General features: G+C 27.4%; 1 protein-coding gene across 1 annotated transcript in view; it reads right to left on the reverse strand.

The window, feature by feature from the left end:
- Positions 1-950: 950 nt before the first annotated feature.
- The window catches only part of LOC108564732, a 37,299-nt gene continuing 17,588 nt past the window's right edge, over positions 951-20,661 (reverse strand). The window contains exon 3 of the mRNA XM_017923836.1: positions 951-1,020. Coding sequence (XP_017779325.1) covers positions 1,009-1,020 — 12 coding nt within the window. The 3' untranslated portion in view covers positions 951-1,008. The remainder of the gene's footprint in view (positions 1,021-20,661) is intronic.

Consider the following 20,661-nt stretch of genomic DNA (forward strand, 5'->3'; position numbering starts at 1 on the left):
TAAAACTACTTGAATTCGGAGTATTCCGTATGTTCTACATATCAATGCGACCTGGTGGAATTTTGATACTGTCGGGATTACGGTTGTCGGGATTATGGATTTTGATCTGCACCGTTTTTATTATTTCATCGAATTATAGTCGTTTTTGTATAATTATATCAATTATTTGTGCTAATGTGAGATACATTTATTCTTGGATTATCGCAGAGTTCGGTTGCGCAAATTATTTGTTCAATCCGTATAGTCAATGTTCATTTAACGTATGTTTGATAATTCATACATTATTATTAGGTGCCTTTTGTCCCATATTGAAACTACAAATATTTCATTCTGAAGATGCTGGCATCTAGTTTACGATTCTACAATAAAAATGTAGAAAAGTTACTTAACTTTCGAGATAATTAATGAAAAAAAAACTGAAAATTCTTTGGAGCACAACGTTTGTCCGCATTTGATTATTGAATAAAATAAGAAAAAAGTTAATTAACAAAAACTCAATTTTCTATCTATTACAATTTTAACAAAATGTCAGAAAAATTGCGCGAAATTTCTGCAAACTTTCGGTAATTTTCAAGCACTTTCAAAATCGAAATATCGATGCTAGAATTGTTCAGCAGGCTCATTCGAAAGATGGAAATCTCTAGTTTACGATTCTTTTTTAATTATGTAATTATCCAGCGTAGTTATCCTGAAATTAACGAACACATGAAGATGCTCCTTTTCAGTGCAACGATACTTTTGATAGATCATAGCAAATGGATAGATTTCAGCAGAATGCTCGGCGAGTATGCTAGTTGGAAAGGTGAGTCTTTCAGCTTTAATTCGATCTTCAGCGGTCGAAAATTGTCTTTTATTGGTTACATAACTTTTGTTACATTTTACATCAATCTTGTTAATATTTGATAGATATTATTAATTACAATTTGTATATATTATAATATTAAAAATCTTACCTGTTTACTATAAAGTTTCTGGGACGAATCCAATCAGCAACACTTTACAACACGTTCAACCACGAATCTGAAAATCAAAACAATTTAATGTAGTGAATATTTTTATACTGCATTTAATTATATAAATTTCCGCAATAAGTATACGCATAAACTGAATCAATGTGTTATAATTTTTAATGAGTATTTTATAACAGATACACGAAAATCACGCGATTTTCGGGTCTAAAAGGATCCTATTACCAAAACCATGAGTCATTTGTAATGTAACAGTTGAACAACAATAACAATATTAATTACTTCATTTAATTTGTCTTCTACAATTTTTCCAAATTTATTTAATTGTTCATTTTACATAATCGAATTGGTTACAATTATTACGAATTTGCACGCAATTCATGTTTATAAACGTGTGTAAAAAGTATCGATTCAGCGCAAATATGGAAACAAAAAAAATTTGTAATAGTTTGCTCCGTTTGTTACGTGTTTGCGGATCGTTATGCTCGGCTTTATCCAACGAATTAACCTAATCTAATCCTATTTATTCAACGGCAAAAAAGGGAATTGAACTAGATAACCCTGCAGCGAGCAAAAAAGTGTCCTTATCGGAAACCCTCCGTGAGTAATCTATGATGTTTGTCTTTGTTTATACTTCCTACTTATGTGACTGGCGACAGTTCATTCAGTGTAGATAAAGGCCATACGTGTCAGACGGTATTTAGAAACACAAGGATCATAAATTTTCTTAACTGGATACACCTAGATGTTATTTTATACAATTTATTACTTATAATTTAATTTAAATCTATTATAACTGGGTTTATAACGAAATCCCGACATTCGAAATCCAACAGTATCAAAATCCCGAAAATTTTTAACGGATTTTGGCTATCCTAATGCGGGGAACGCATTCAACTTAGTTGAATTAGGTTGTATAAAATTGTTATAAAAGCACTTGAATTCAGAGTATTCCGTATGTTATACGTATCAATGGGACCTGGTGAAATTTTGATACTGTCGGGAATTTTGATACTGTCGGGATTTTAACTTTGTCGGGATAATGGATTTTGATCTGCACCGTTTACAACTAGAACATAAAAACGTTTTATACTTTGATCCAGTTAAAAACCATTTTCAACTACTATAATTGACTTAATTTTAGTCCTTTACTAAGAGTTAAACACAAGTTTAAGTGATTTTAATACAGGTTATAGTGTTATATATTTTGATGTAGTTCAAATCAATTTCCAAGTATAATATAAAGTCTATAATAGTCTAGATACACCTAAATGTTATTTTATACAGTTTATTACTTATAAAAATGTTAATTTAAATCTATTACAACTGGGTCTATATCGAAATCCCAACAATCAAATTCCCGACATTCGAAATCCCGACAGTATCAAAATCCCGAAAATTTTTAGCGGATTTTGGCAATCCTTTCTCTCTAATTCGGGGAAAGCATTCAACTTTGTTGAATTAGGTTGTATAAAATTGTTATAAAAGTCCTTGAATTCGGAGTGTTCAAAAAGGTATCCGTATGTTCTACGTATCAATGGGACCTGGTGGAATTTTGATACTTTCGGGATTACCGTTGTCAGGATTTTAACTTTGTCGGGATTATGGATTTTGATCTGCACCGTTTACAACTATAATATAAAAATGTTTTATACTTTGATCCAGTTAAATCCAATTTTCAACTACTAAAATTGACTTAATTTTAGTCGTTTACTAAGAGTTAAACACAAGTTTAAGTGATTTTAAGACAGATTATAATTAAAAGTTATATATTTTGATAAAGTTCAAATCAATTTCCAAGTATAATATAAAGTCTATAATAGTAATAAATTTTAAAATGGTGTTAAAAATTTCGAACATTGAACTTATTTTGTTAAATATAAACACATAGACACCTCGCATAGTGCGACTGTTAAAAACCGGACTAATCAAAGAAATAAATACATAGAAAAATAAATCGCAGAAAAAAAATTAATCAATTTTTGTTTTGAATGTGTACAGTCATTCAAAACAAAAATTACTGTAGAAATTTGTTTATATAAATGTGGCAATTAAGAGACTAAATTTCAGTTTAATCATAGCTTTAAATCACTTTACATTCAATCTATATACTATCTATAAACTGATTTACATGATCATTAAGAAACTATCGATAAATTTGAAATGAAAGTGTTTGGAATATATCAGAAATATATTGAGTGTAATTAAAGTGATAAATCTCATACAAATTTAACGATAAATTAACGAATAATTAAGTTAATTAATTAGAAGTTAATAGTAATTTATCAAATAAATATGCTTCTAATTTACAAACTCTGAACGCTGCTTGAATCGATTGAGAAGAATTATTTATTATACTTATACAGTATTGAATAATAAATCATTCATATGCTTCGATCTTTATAAATATATTGTTTTAATTAGAATTAGCAAAGATTTTTTTTCTAATATGAATAAAATAAATATTTTATTTATTTTTTTTTTATAATTCATATTGGATATTTGTTACTAGTAAACAGTTATGTTTCTTTGAAACAAATTTATTCTTATCTAATTTGTCAAAAAAATTACTTATTGGTTGGAGTCCATTTTCTTCAATTTGCCTCATGATATTTGTTCAACATAAATATACTTACATATTTTTTTTTCAAATCCTGATAACAAATACTTATATAGATATAGGGTAATAGTCCACTAGATGTAACAATCTTCAAGTGTCATTTGTTTTACACCAGGGATGAGCAACACGCATTTCTAAAATTGAATTTATTTTATCGACTTTCTCCCATCAATATATTGTTATAAAATTAATTATAATATAATAGTAATACAATGGAAATACAATTGTTCTTGGATATAAAGGGATATGCCATTCCTCATTTTGGTAATAAAGAATGTATGTGCGATTTTGGGTTTCTTATCGACATGACTCAGCATCTCAATGATCTTAATGTGGAACTTCAAGGCAAAGGACAGTTTATTCACAATTTGTATGATAAAATTCAGGGCTTTGAGCGCAAATGAAAATTGTGGAAACAGCAACTTTTGCTGAATAATGTGTCTCACTTTCCACATTTAGAAAAAGAAAACTTTACTACTAAAAATACGCACAATATACAGACATTTTAATCAACGAATTTCAATTATGATTCCAAATGTTCAAAGCTGAGAAGACAGCGGTTTCCATTAAAATGTTTTCTTAACCATTTAATATCGATGTGGATGGATACAGTTCCCGAAGACTTTAAAATGGAAGTGATGCAGAATAATACCGATTAAAAAAAAATATTTTTCTGAGTAAACATAAAAAAAAATATAAATCGTATGTGAGCCCTGAGAAATTTCCGCTTTTGACGAAAAATGCAAAGCAAATGATCAATATTGAGTGATGTACGATTAGAAAGCTGCGTACGTGTAGCTACCTCAATATTGATCAGCTTCTATCGAAAAAACAATGCCAAATTTCTCATTAAAAATTTCAAGTAAATTCGTTTTATTGTTTGTTTTCATTTTGCATTAAAATTTGTATATGAAATCTTTACTTTTTTTAAATTTTGATATTTTTGTATTCTAATGTTTATTATAAATAAAGTTTTGTAAATTATTAATAAGTGTTACTTTATGTGCGGCCCGACAAAAAAATTTAAAATTTAAATTGGCCCGTTGATTAAAAAGGTTGCTCATCCCTGTTTTACACCATATAATTTCACTTAAACTCATCTGTATTTGTTGTAGAAAAGACTAAAATTTGTTTAAAAATTGTATTTTTTTTCTAGTTATAAGATTTCTTAAAGTCGCCTGTAAATGTTGTTAAAATAAATAAAGTAGAAAATTCTGGTTGTATGGTGAGAGAAAGTACATCAATAATTTCTATGAAAACAAAAAACAATTAAATTGCATATCTCATTATTATATTTCGAATTAATATTTGCTTTCTAAAAGAGCATGTGAAAATAATGTCGCTATTAAGTGTTTATAAGAAAAAAACGGATTCCTGTTCATCTTTTAATTTGCGTTAGATCTGAGAAAGAGTTAAACAACAGTCTGTGAAGGAAGTTATATGAATTGCACACCGTACATTTTGTAACAAGAGTTAAACAAGATTGTATTGAGGAAGTTATATGAATGGGAGACAGTATATCTCTAATATTTACTTAGCGTAGGCTCTTTAAACAAAAGTTAAGCAAGATTGTGTGGAAGAAGTTATATTGTTTTGGTGCATAATTATCAGACGTTTTTTGTAGGAGAGTTTTTGTTAATAAAAATTGCAGATTTGTTTACTTTTTTTAATAAAAATTTTCCAAGCAAATCATTTAAAAATGTTATTGTAGAAAACATACTTTTTATCATAATATATTTTGTTTAAAAACGCAACCAACCCATAAATCATAGTGAATGTATACATTTACTAGTTTTCTTACCTTAAATCATGCAAAGTATAAATAAAATTGTGTTTTTTTTGCATCATTAGTGGCAATATTCGATCATTATTTCAACAGAAAACAGAAACAGAAACAGTAAAAAAGCAATCATAGATTTTCGTTTCATTTATTTTTTGTTCTGCATTGTTTCCATCCATCTGTTGTTTTATTTGGAGTTTGCGTGTGCAGGATGCGAGTGTCAAATTAAAGGGATTGCAATGAATCCGAGAGTGAAAGGAAGCGTACGAGTTTGTGTGCGAGTAGCTCTCCGATACTAATGATCTGTTATTGTGGACGTGCAAATAATTTACGTTTTCCTCTTTCGCAATGCCAAAGTTAATTTGGTGCAAATTGCGGTGTACACGAAACTTACGTGCGCGCCCGAATCGATGCACCCATGATGATGGAACATCATCATAATCATCATCATCAACAGCAGCAACAACATCAGGCGTGCCACTTTCCAACAACTGCACGTGCATCCGATGCAATTTGCATCGACCAAATCCAATCGTATACGTATACTGTCGCAATATGTTTTAGTTATCTGATAGCGAAAAGTGTGTCTGTAACGTTTATATAGCTCACATTTTGATTAATATCAATTTCATTTTTATAATAAAATTAGTTTCAAAATATCAATTTATTGGTATAATTAGCAAATTTTAAAGTAATTTGTATAGGAATAATAGTTTCCAAATAAACCAAAAGATGGCGTCTGTGTTCTTCAAAACTTATCAAAAATGATTATGTTTTGTACTCAATACGACTTTCTTTAGTTTGATTTATTTGAAATCTTGTAGAAATTAGTTCATGGATAATAATTAATGAAATACTATCTAAATGTGCTTTTTTAACCTTATGTAAAATTAAACCTATTAATTTTGAAATCTTAAGGAAATTACTACAATATCACAGACGAATTGTACAGTTTTGAAAAAAAACCAATAGATGGCGCGACAATTGTCAGATTTAGTACTTATAGAAAATTATTACCTTCTATTCGATAATAAATACATCTTGGTCTTGCTTTAAATCTCATAGATATTACAAGAATTAAGGTAGTTTTTTTAAAACCAACATATGTCGTGCAAAGTGAGCGTTTTCAATACGTTCGTGTTTTTTTTTTTCAACTTATTAAGATTTTTTTGAATTGGTTTATATTGAAATATCATAGTAATTAGTGCATGTAAACCAACATAAGACGTTATCTTTATAACAATGAATTTTTCTTTAAAAAATATGACCTTTTTAACTTTCATTTCTTTGTTAAATTACTCAGAAATGAACCTATAAATTGACCAATTATGATTTTTTCACATTCTAAGTGAAATTTTAAGAAATTAACTTTTTCTTTCAAATCTAACAAATTTAATCTTCATCTAAAGATTTAACTGTGTAAAGTATTATTCTTCAATCTTTATTATTAGATCCATCGCGTTTATTCTACTTTATGAGCAAATGATCATAAGACTGCATACAAGACTGCAGGTGTTATGTGAAGGAACGACTGGAATATTAATAGATTGGAGCGTTGGTGTTTGTCCCTTGGTGTTAGGATACATACGCAAGTGGTGTATATCTAGGCTAAGCATGGACTCCGATGAAATATTAATTACTACTCTAACGCTATTCTACATACATTACCTCCATACACATTTATTAGATACATGCGGTCCACCAATCACATAACTACCTTCACAAGAAAACTATAAATGTATACTTGTTTAATTCTTTCTGAGAGTCAAAGTAAAATACATATTTATTTCTAAGTAAATATTAAAGATATGCTGTCTCCCATTTATGTAACTTCTTCCACGCAAACTTTTTTAACTCTTGAGAGAGTTAATGCAGAGTATATATTTATTAGAAACATGCGGAATATCCATGTATTTACATCCACATAATTTGATTTATCTCTTGTTGAGAGTCAATGCAAAAAAAAATCATTAATTAAGGACATATTAATTTTCATCTATATACAGTCTTCTACACATTCTTATTTTACTCTTGTTGAGAATTAATGCTAAGTAAATATTAGATATATGTTCTAAAAGTAGTTTTAGATACGTATTATTACCATCTTGTAGTTGAAGACAATAAGTAATTCCTCATCATTAACAAAATATTGAATAATATGTGTATTCCGAGTAAATATTACAATAAAAAAATGATGGAATTCACGTATTGACAATAGATGGCGTTTAAGTAAAAACGAAACTAAATCCATTACTTATAAAGTAACATCAACATTCAACTGAGTAATTCGACAAGTAACTAAAAATGAATATACAAAATTAACATAGAAAGATTTCATTTAAACCAACATCAAATTAAATATAAGTTTAGGTTAAGTCGTATAAATACCTAATTTCAGTATTAGAAACTGCAACTATTGAAAAATAAATTATGAAAAATGTAATTTATATCCAACAAGAAAATCATGATATAGTTCACAAACTACCAATAGATGGCGTTTCAGCAAAAACGAAAGTAAACCATAAGTTTCAAAATAATACTACCACCGGATAGATAATAGGTTATAGAATTAAAAATACAAAAAAAAACTTTTAAAATCATTAATAACGTGTATTTTTTTTAAATTAATTATTTACAATATTTGGATAATCAATCTGCACTCATAAAGTATTTAAAAATAGTTGAGATATTAACCATTTTCAAACGAGCGGCGGATATATTCGCCTTATTCTTTACAAGGTGAATCTTATTACTAGATGCCATAAGTTTGTTTCAGGCGTAAAAGTTCTATATAGACGCCACTTGTGTTACAGTAATAAGCCACAACATAATATGCAGCAGTTTGGTAAAAATCAGTTGAAAATGCGATCTTTATAAAGAAATTATATTTTTTATGCAATTCAATCAACAAATTCATTTCTTTGATAATTTATGTATGCGAATCTCAATTATTGCGGAATGTCTTTGTAGTACGTAGTTGTATAAAAAAACAGCGACGTTGCAATCTACATAAATAGGTTCTCTTCACTTTTCAAGTATAACGAGACTGCAGTTATTAATAATCATCGTCGATCCGTTTCGCTTTACTTCTTTGTTTCGCTCCTGTTAACATTCGCTCTAAATGCTTGCGTTTCGCTATCCATTACAGAAATCAATAAAACATAAATAATTGCCTATTGGAAAATATCATATATTTATATTTGATAAAGAATGTATAAAGCATTTCCAATTAAGAAATATTAAATCCGTATTTGGATCGGGGCTCCGGTTTAATTAAACAAAATTTGCAAAAATAAAGAAAATAAACTAATATCAAATCGAAAGGAAAACAACGAATCGTATAACCAGAAACATATATCTGTCTACCATTTCAAAATGATCAATCTCATTATTACTATTATGTATACAAAATATAACCCAGTTCGGTTTTTCGAGCGGATTCAAAAATGTATTGAAATTTATTAATGATATCACTCTCAACGATCGGTGATTAATGCGATTTTGCAAATGTCACGTAACGCAACAAATCCATTTTAACTCTACTTTTTTTAACTGTGATCTTTTCTGTTTTCATTTGCTGGATTATATTCATCCCACGCCCACCAAATTTCATGTACATTTCATAAAAATTAACAAAAAAAATAGATTTTTCAAATGCAGTAGTTGTAAACTATATAAAAATGATTGATGAAAACGATACTTGTCAAGTAACAAGTAGATCATATAAATTTGTTAATTAACAAGTGAATAATAATATTTTAAAAAATCTACTATAGAAGAATCATAAATGTAATCAGAAATATAATTGAAACAAACAAAATTAAAAATCTGTTTTAAAAACTTGTCAAGTAACAATTAGTTCATATATTGACAGAAGACAATTGAATATAATTAAAAAAAAATCAAAAATTACGATGTATTAAATACTTGCCAAGTAACAAGTAGATAACATTTTGTAAAATATATTAAAAAGAAGCAGAAAAACAAATGTTATTTTAAATACTTGTCAAGTAACAAGTAGATAATATTCTGAAAAATGTGTTGCAGAAGAATAAGATAAATATAATTATAAATGTAATATGAATTTGAAAAAGTCTTAAAAAGAAACAAACAAAGTATTAATTACTTGACAAGTAACAAATAAATAACATTTTGGCAAATGTTTTACAAAAAACCTTAATATAATTAAATTTTAAACAAATATAAAAAATAATCTGTTTTGTCCACAATATCGAAAAATCACGAAAAAAATAAATATATAATATGAAATGAAATGAAATGAATAGCAGAACAAGAATAGTACACTCTTTCTGCAGAAGACGAGAGTGTTAAACCCATCATCCATACAGACGCATATTTTTGTTGTCGTTGCTTACATTCACACATATCCTGCAGATGATTAAAACACGTGCGAAATTGCGGAACGCAAATGTTTCAGCGGAGGCGGCCGATGTGAAAAATTAATTTCAGTCTTTCAGTACACATCATCAAATGTATAAAAATAGATTAATTGCGCAAAGAAAAAGAGTGTCTTTGGCCTCTCTTCTGGCATTTGCCTCTATCCTCTTACTAACATACACTCAACTAGCTTTATCGAATCCGACGATCCGGTTCATTATTACGTAACGAAATTCGTTATGCAACGAATCTGTTTCTCGTCAGACTCGTGCCATCGTCAGGACACATTTTTTTTATCTCCATTCGTTCGACAATCGATTCGTTTCGTTAATGAAACGAGTTTCGCCCACGGTTTTTTTGATACTTCTTCCATTAGATCGTGCACAAAACATGTAAAACGTCAGTTATCGAACATAATAAAAAGAACTGTTCGAAAATTGAATCCATTTTCTCATACAAATGTAAAATTAATAATATCTATTTCTAATTCCAGACGATTGCTTATTTAAATCATTATAATAAATAATTAATAAAATCATATAGACATAATATTAATACAATAATAGTTTAAATATAAACGAAAATGTAAATAAAATTTTCAATTCGTGAACCAAAGAAACACTGTATTTGTTTTTGTATATAATATAAAAATGATATATACAAATGTACAAGTTTAGCTTTACATTGAATTTCGGTTTTTGAACAGTTAAAAGTTCGAGAACCGAAGTATTAGAGAAACAATGCATTTGTTTTTGTATATAATAGAAAATTGATATATACAAATGTACAATTTTAGCTTCAGATTGAATTTCGGTTTTTGAACAGTTAAAAGTACGAAAACCGAAATTCAATTCGAGAACCGAAGCATTAGAGGAACAATGTATTTGTTTTTGTACATAATAGAAAAATGATATATAGAAATGTACAAGTTTAGCTTTAGATTGAATTTCGGTTTTTGAATAGTTAAAAGTTCGAAAATCGAATTTCAATTCGAGAACCAAAGCATTAGAGAAACAATGTATTTATGTTTGTATATAATAGAAAAATGATATATACAAATGTACAAATTTAACTTTAGATTGAATTTCGGTTTTTGAATAGTTAAAAGTACGAAAACCGAAATTTAATTCGAGAACCGAAGTATTACAGAAACAATGTATTTGTTTTTGTATATAATATAGAAATGATATATACAAATGTACAAGTTTAGGTTTAGATTGAATTTTTGTTTTTGAACAGTTAAAAGTTCGAAAACCGAATTTCAATTAGAGAATCGAAGCATTAGAAAAACAATGTATTTGTTTTTGTATATAATATAAAAATGATATATACAAATGTACAAGTTTAGCTTTAAATTGAATTTTGGTTTTTGAATAGTTAAAAGTACGAAAACAGAAATTCAATTCGTGAACCGAAGTATTAGAGAAACAATGCATTTGTTTTTGTATATAATATAGAAATGATATATACAAATGTACAAGTTTAGCTTCGTTTTTTGTACAGTTCGAAAACCGAATTTCAAATCAGGAACCGAATCATTCGAAAACCAACATTTCCTTGTATTTGTTATTATTGTATATGAAACACAAATGTTATATACAAATGTAAAAGTATAGCTTTCTCTAATGCACAATGCATTATTCGTACATATATAGAAGTTTTCTATTTATATTTATTTAAATTTAATTGCTAGAAAAAAACATAAAACGCGCAGATTTCTCGGCAAATTCTGTGCGAGTAAATGGATTTGCTTACGGTATAATTTTTTAAATGTAAAAGCGAATTAGATCCATTAAGGAATGTTTCAAAGTTTATTTGCATCGGTAAAAGTTCCATTTAAAACTAATGAGGAAGTAAACTATGTATATGGAAAGCATAAATTTGTAGCAAATTGCAATATATTTCCTATGCATTTAAGAAAATAATAATTATAAATGTTCAAAGCAATAATTAGAAAAAATGAAAGTATTTTGTGTCATTTGCAATTAATCAAAGAAATTTCCTTCTTTTAAAAAAAAATGTAATAATTGAAAAACTTTCTTTTTGAATAAGAAAATAATCATAATATTTTCAATAAAAGTAATAAGTTTTTTCATAATTTAAAAAAATAACCATAACTTTATAACAAATTTCAATAAATTTCTTCTTAATTTACAGAAAAACGTGTTGAATGTAATAATAGAAGAAAATAATTTCACTCAGCATTAAAACAATAATTGACCTATAAAACCAAACTAAATTAAAGTTGGCTCTGTTGCTATTATAGAATATAAAAATAATTGATATCGGCCAATTGGGTCCCTTTCAACGTTAATAATCTCACGAGTTTTACGACTTGGCTTTGGGGTTCGAGCAAAACAGGGTCGTAAAATGAAACTCTTATCATCGCAATGCACTATGAAACAAAATAATAAAAACAAAAGAGTAAGTATTACAGTGTTAGCATTTATTTTATTTTCCTCTCATTTTTATTTCTATTTTGGTGTAATTTTTAAATTTGTACAATTTACTGAAAAAAAACAGTAGAAGATCCAAAAATTTACATAAGAAATTTACGTATAATTATTGTGAATTTTTATTAAATTGGTTTAAGACTTTCAGTTGGGCTTCTAACAAAACAAAGTCTTAAAATGAAACTCTTATCACCTCAATACACTATGACATAATAAAACATAAAATTAAGTGTTGCAGTGTTAGATTTTAATTAATTTTCACTAATTTTTTGCTGGAATTATAAAAACGAAAAATTTGTACAATTTACTGAAATATTTCAGTAGAAGATCCAAAAATTTACATACATTTCTTCAACTTTAAGAACTTTAAAGACTTTCATTTGGGCTTCTAACAAAATAAGGTCGTAAAATGAAACTCTCATCCCCTCAATACACTATGACATAATAAAACATAACAGTAAGTGTTGCAGTGTTAGACTTTATTTTATTTCCACTTATATTTTCTTGGAATTATAAAGAGGACAAATTTGTACAATTTAACTGAAATAAGTAAATTACATAAAATAGTAGAAGAATATACATTTCTTCAAACTAATAGAAATAATTCAAACTATTTAAAATGTAATTAAATTATCTTAACTCTTAAGACTCTCGCTTAGGGTTCTAATAAAAACAAACTTTATGTGTCGTAAAGTGGACCAAATATTCTTAAAGAATCTTAACATCTTAATTAAAGAAACAAATAGAAATAAATAAATTAACAATAATTTTTAGAAGCAAAAAAGTCTAATTATATTACAATTTAATTAATCTGTTAAAAAATATTAAAACTTGATTAAATAACAGACAGGAAACAAATGACCGCAAAATGTTAAACCATTTCACAAATGCAAACCTCAATTCTTTTCTAAAAATGACATAACTCGTATAATATAAAAAAAAAGTATGGACTCTTGATTCCAACGCACAACTTATGTAATACAGTAATACCTTACAAAGTACGGCTTCGATCAGTACGAATTCACTATAGTTCGGTTTCAAAAAATTTAAACACTAAAATGTAATTAAACAAAAAAATATCTCTTTATGTGCAGTTGTATATATTTTAAGTTTTCGATTAGTGCCGAATATAAGTGGAACCGCACTATTCGGGGTATTTCTGTACTAATGATTTCAAATAAATTATTTTTTGTTATTTTTTTACTTTCAATTTATCATATAAACAATTATTTCAATAAATAATCATACAAAAAGTTTTTTTTTCTATTCAACAGTTTTTGCAGTTTTTTATGCAAATTTAAAGTCTTCGATTAGTCCGGGATATTAGTGGAACCAAATAAATTAATATTTGTTATTCTTTTACTTTCAATTTATGGTTTGAATGTACAAGTCATCAAAGTTGCTTAACTTTTCTTGTCACGTTCTAATTAAATAGCGAACGTTTAAAAATATACTAATTTATAAAATTTGTACAATTTAATTTCAATATTCATACAAATAGTAAAGAAAAATTGTTTTTATTAATTCAAACTGCAAATTATTATTTCAAGAAAACAAAAAAAAAGATAAAGAATAGATGAAGTGAATATTTCTCAGGAAACTGTTGCAACCGGTCGATTCGCGAAATATTTCAACACCGTCGAGAAGACGACGACGGTTGGTTTCCAGGGAACTGCAGATGAACAACAGAAGGCAAATTTATTACGGATTCCGTAATTCCCTGCAACAGCCACCACACTACATGTTTTTTTTTTGTTTCTAAAAAAATCGTGTCCGCAGAGAGTTGAGTTCCCAGGTGAAACTATTTTGCAGAAGAACAAGAAAACAAAAATACGAAACGCACAAATGATAAATCAGGAAGAAAGAGAGGAAAAGAAAAACGAAGGAATTAAAGCGACAATAAAAGAACGAACGCCGCACTTAATTTATTTTATTGCTAATTACTCCATAAGTTCTTTTGCCCATTTGTGTACAATTACACGTACCAAACTGTTTGTTTGTTTTTTTTGTTTTGCTTGTGTGCATGTATACGTATACGTGGAGGCAGACCATTACAATAATGAACAGATTCCTTTGCTCGGTGACTTTGAGCGAGGAAAACTGTATAAGCAAACACGAAAACCACTTGGGACAATTGATATATGTGAGTTGAAGTAGCAATAACTTTATTTGTTAGTAGATTTCAGTTATGAGTATTCTCCAATTTCATTCCTCAAATTTTATGGTTTGTTATTAAAGGAAAATGGTAAATACTATAGATAGTATTTGGCTCATTGGAAAGATCAGAATCTTATTGTTTTGATTCTAAACTAGACAAAAAAATTGAAAAATCTCAATATCGCAGAATTCACAACACGTAATCATTGTTATATCAAGTATATGTGAATGCAGATCATTACTATTATGAACAGATTCCTTTGCTCGGTGACTTTGAGCGAGGAAAACTGTATAAGCAAACACGAAAACCACTTGGGACAATTGATTTATGTGAGTTGAAGTAGCAATAACTTTATTTTTTACGAGGTTTCAGTTCTAAGCATTTTCGAATTTCATTCCTCAATTTTGATAGTTTGTTATTACTGGAATACGGTAAATTCTAGATAGTAGTAGAATGATCCTACCGGAAAGGCCAAAATGTTATCTTTTATTTGCGTATTTGATGATGTAATTGCTTTATATGGTTTTCTAGTAATCAGACAAAACCTATGGACATGACAAAAAAATGAAAAAATTCCTTTACATACATTCATTGAAAATGTTTTATTGAAAGATTATAATTTTTAATTTAAACATTTTTCAATAATATTTCACAAAATTGTGACAAATTTTTAATATAAAAATCAAAGACAAATTCAAAGTTTTACAATTAGTTGAAAAGTTACGTATTTCATTACAAAATCAATGTTTAAAATGATTAGAAATAATTTAACATACAAAATTTAATATTTTTTTCAAAATTCAGAAAAATTTTGACAAATTTTTAATTTTAAAATCAAAGAAAAAATAGATTTTTTCTATAATTTCAAAGTTTTACAATTAGTTGAAAAGTTACGTATTTCATTAAAAAATCAATCTTTTATCAATTGATTAGAAATATTTCTTTACATTATTTCACAAAATTGTAACAAAATATTAACATAAAAATCAAAGAGAAATTTGACTTTTTCCATATATTTTTTTTCTACAAATATTTACAATTAAATTAAAAAGTTATTTATTTCATTAAAAAAAATAATTAAATTGTTTAAACTAATACAAATCATTTTTTTTTACAATAAATAAAAAATTGACGTAAAATTGTCATTGCTCTTAAATAAATTTTAAGAAAAAGTTTTGATTAAATTTTGAGTGCATTTTGAATATTTTTAAGATTTTTTATTACATAATACATATGAATATATAAGAAACAAAGATAAAAATTTAGAAAGTTTATGCATTCATTTTAAATTAGTGCAGACATTTGGTTAAGAACTCAGAATGAGCATTCCATTTAACCTTCACTTCTTGACTGCTGCTCGAAGAAGAATTATGCATAAAATCTAGATGAAAAGAAATTGAACATATGTGTTCTCACTTTCTAAATTGTTATTATATTTTTTATAAAAACTAAATCTAGAGGAAATTTTCTATCTGTTCATTATAATTTTATTTACGCATTATTTCCTGATAATAATTTTATACAATATAATATAATCTCTAAATTAGTACAGAAATACCTCACATTGTGCGAGAACTGATTGAAACCGGATTAATCGATAACTTTAAAACCGCACAATAAGAGACACTTGTTCGTATAGAGACAGAAAACAACAATTTTTCATTTTGCTGAATTTATATTTACAGTTTTTGTTGAAATTTTCAAACCGGACTATAGTGGATCCGCACTATACGAGGTATTGCTATCTTTATATTTTTGTTTCTAAAATTTAATGGTCTTTTAATTCATAGCTGTAAAACTTTTTTCCAATTTGATCTACTTTAGTATAAGTAATATTTAAGAGATTTTTATTTATAAAAGTCTATCGACCATAAAGTATTTATTATAGACATATAAAAAGTATTTTTTATACTTTTTTTTACTATAATTGAAATATCCATTTTTAATTAAACGTGGATTATTAGAAGTGAATTATTCAGTCAATTAGGACTAATAAATGTTTTATGTAAATAAATAAAATAGTACTAAAAATATTGTTCGTGCTACAAAATTGGAGTTACGCTTTTGCGAGATATTACGTAAAAAACGTCGTAACAAAATCAAGTTCGTTGACTGTCCTAGTATTATTGCGCTCATTTAGATTATGGAATAAATGTATGGTGACCGAGCGTGGAATAATGAGGTCAATAACTACAATTATCTGCTCAATGAATGGATGATAAATATTTAAAATTTGCATTGTTCCCGATTGTTGACATCGTATTTTGCATTAGATAAACGAGTAATGGAAATTTGTAAAAATGTGTATATTTTATTTGATTGTGTAAAGTTTTCTTTTATTGTGCATTAATGTAAAAAAAATTGTTTTTGTGTATAAATTTAGACTTTTGAGCTAAAGTTATGAAATTTTCTAAAATATATGAAATATTGATTTATTTATACTTTTATATTACATAACACTTGAGATTTTGTTTTCTTTAACAATTTTACTTTGCTCTAGACATGACTGCAAAACGATAATGTTATCGCAGATAAAAATGTTTGGTGGTTTGGATATTTTGCATGAAATATTCATGTGTGGTGTGTGTATTGAGATATCAAGTCATCGGATAGCTTGGAAACTTATTCTATCCACTTATTCCTGAACAAAATAAAAACTAAAATAATCTACAAAACATATAAAAATTAGTAAAACGTTAATTATAAAACTAATGTAATGATGTGATTTATTACGTTTATTTAAGATTTAACAAATTTAATCTAACCAGAAGTACCTTAATCATACCATAACTAATCTAATCTAAATTCATTAACCTTATCTAACTTAACCTAACCTAATTTGAAATAACTAAAGACGGTCTATTGAAATGCCGACGTTCGAAATCCCGACTGTATTAAAGTCCCGATGCTTGAAATCCCGACTATGTCAAAATCCCGACTACCATAATCCCGACAATATCGAAATCCCAAGTACCATTATCCCGACAATCAAAATCCCGACTATATCGAAATCCCAACTACCATAAAAATGTTATTGTAGAAATTTATATTAATAAAAGACACTGTCGGGATTTCGATCTAGTCGGGATTTTGATTGTCGGGATTTCGAACATCGGGATTTTGAGCCAGCCGGGATTTTGAACGTCGGGATTGCAATTTCCACCGAACTTAACCTTATTTGACATAACTCAGTATGCATTAACTTAAGGTCATCTCAACACAACAAACCTAATTGTACCTAACCTAATTTGATATAACTCTAACCTAACCTCTGATGACATATCTTAACCTAACGTAATGTGACTTAACTCAATATACATTAACCTATCACGATCTAAGCAAAACAAACCTAATTTGACATAAGTCAATATAAATTAACTTAACATTATCTAAACCTAACAAATCTAATTTAAATAAACCTAACTCATCTCATTATTAACTAACATAACTCTAATTATCCAAACTTAACCTAATTTGACATTTGATATCATGACCTGTTCAGATATATTAGTTTAGTTATGATTAGATCATAATAGTTAATGACCTAAGTAAAGGGTGTCCCAAAATTAACTCAAGATTTGAATTAAATAGAAAACACAGTTTTTAGTCTTCAGATTGTAATTTTTTTTTGGGGGTTGCCAACACTTTACTGCACAAATGGCGGCAAATTCAAATCTTAAGTTAATTTTGGGACACCCTTTATAACTAATCTAGTCTCCCTGAACAGATCAATCCATCAAGTTTAAACTATTTCATATAACTTATTAATTAACAATACTCAATATATAAAACCACCAGTTAAAGTTTAAACTAACTTTCCGTTAAATTCCTATTAAATTTAGCTCTGAATTAGACGTCTCATATCATTTGGATATGTGATTTGCTTTACGTTTTCCCCTTGGGCTTCTCTGAAAAAGGAATCTCGTTTGGAATCTGCTAATTAAATCTTGATAAGTAAACGCATTATCATTAAGTCAAATCCTCAAAGCGACTATATTATTAATTAACCGAAGAAGCTCGTTCACTTCGGAACGCGTCAAATCCGTTCGGTAATTATACCAATTCCCATCAGCACCTTCAACCCAACTACTTACTCTTCAACTTCATTTCGCTCGCACATAAAACCTCGAAACTGTTACAGAGATTAAAAAAATAATGAAGTTAAAGAACTTCTTCGAAACTATTTTCCTTCATTAACCAATCTAATTAAATCTTTGTTAAGTAAACACTGCATTATTCGCAAACTCCACAGACGCGAAGTATATATTCTATTCATTAAAGACGTATTAGCAAAGCTCCAGTCGAGTAATTATTACGTCTCTTTCTCTCTCACACACACTCGAACACACACATATACTTCGTTTAATGTGTGCACAAGTCGTTCTGAAAACTACAACAAAACTAATGCAATTCGATCGGATTCTGAACGAAAGCAAATATTTGCTGAAATCTTTATTCTGAAATTTAATTAAAATCGTACAACAAAAATTTATTTTTTTTATAATTTTTCTATTAGGTAAAAATATTAAAAACTTTGTAAAACTTTCTTACAAACAAAATGAGAAAAATAAAAAAATACAGCTAATATATTCCACAATTTGTGCAAATTATTTGAATGAAATATATTGTATACAAATTGAAAATCACCATGTGAATTATATTTTATAAAACTTTATTTTTGTTCTACGTCTTATATTCTACATATACTAACGATTTGAACAATTTTTTTGAAGGAAATTAATTTAAAATTCGCATTTAGATTTTCTGTTAATAATTAAATTATTATGTTCTACGAGTATTTACATAATGATTTAATAGATTTGTGCAAATAATTTTAAAGAAATAGCTTCAATTTATTTGTATTCAATAGGTGTTAACTAATATTTTCATCCATTTATGCAAATCATTTGAATATTTAAGTCCAATTTTTGTAATATTTCTTATATTTTTCTTATATTTGCTCAAACTACAAAAAGAAGAAAGAAACTATTCAAACTACTTTCAATAAATAAAAGCAAGTGTATTTTCTAATGATTCTAATAGTGCATTTGTGCAAATCAATTGAAAGAAATAGAAATAAACTATATTTTCGTTCTACTTTCTATTCTATATATGCTAATGATTTAATCGATTTGTGCAAATTATTTGAAGGAAATTAATTCATAAATTGAAAATTCGCTTGTAGATTTTTATAAAAAAAAAATTATTCTACGAGTATTATTATACATATGCTAATGATTTAATAGATTTGTGCAAATAATTTGAAATAAATAGTGTCAATTCAATACAGCTTATAATGCAAAATGTTTGTTTTACATTCATTTATTTGTATTCTATAGTTGTTAACTAATATTTTTATCGATTTGTGCAAATCATTTAAATATTAAAATCCATTTTTTGTAATACTTCTTATTTTCTATAAATCTTAATCAATCAATGAATTAATCAATTTGCTCAAACTATTTGAGAGAGAAAAAAACTACTTTCATTAAATAAAAGTACGAGAATTCGACATATTTTAATGATTTTAATAGATTTGTGCAAATAATTTGAAAGAAATAGCTTCAATTAAAAACAGCTTATAATGCAAAATGTTTGTTTTACATTCATTTATTTGTATTCTGTAGGTGCTAACTATTATTTTCATCCATTTGTGCAAATCATTTGAATATTAATGTCCATGTTTTGTAATATTTCTTATTCTCTATAGATATTAAATTAAATCATTCATTTAATCAATTTGCTCAAAGAAACTATTCAAACTACTTTCATTAAATAAAACTAAAACTAAGGGCAATCTAAATGCAGGAGGCAGAGCGTGCATACATACGCATACTTTCATTTTGTAGTATTGACCTTCTCACCGCTCGTTACGTAAGAGGAGCTCCGACGTTCTATTCTTCTGCTCTTTTCCGTTTCGCCACACGTTTTCAATGCTCACCACAAACGCACCACGTTTATATTCAAACATACAACATTCACAAACATATTTTGAATATAAACTGCCCCGATTTTGGTAAACGGATGAAGGGAGTGAGGACTAATTACGTTAATTGCGTGCGTGTAATTGCACGCGCAAATTGGAGACCCGGCGATTACGTAAAACTAGTTTTAATTAGCGGACCTACATATATACGGATTTGCTTTATTTTGTTTTATTTCAATTTTATTTTTTTGCCTTTGCAAACGCGTGAATTTTATTTGATTTGATTTTCACCGTTCAAAAAATCGCAGCGCTTAACACTTTATTGCCACGGTTTATATGCACCTATGAAATATAAAAT

This window comes from Nicrophorus vespilloides, unplaced genomic scaffold (assembly GCF_001412225.1).
Source record: "Nicrophorus vespilloides isolate i.1.1-1 unplaced genomic scaffold, Nicve_v1.0, whole genome shotgun sequence".
NCBI lineage: Eukaryota > Metazoa > Arthropoda > Insecta > Coleoptera > Silphidae > Nicrophorus > Nicrophorus vespilloides.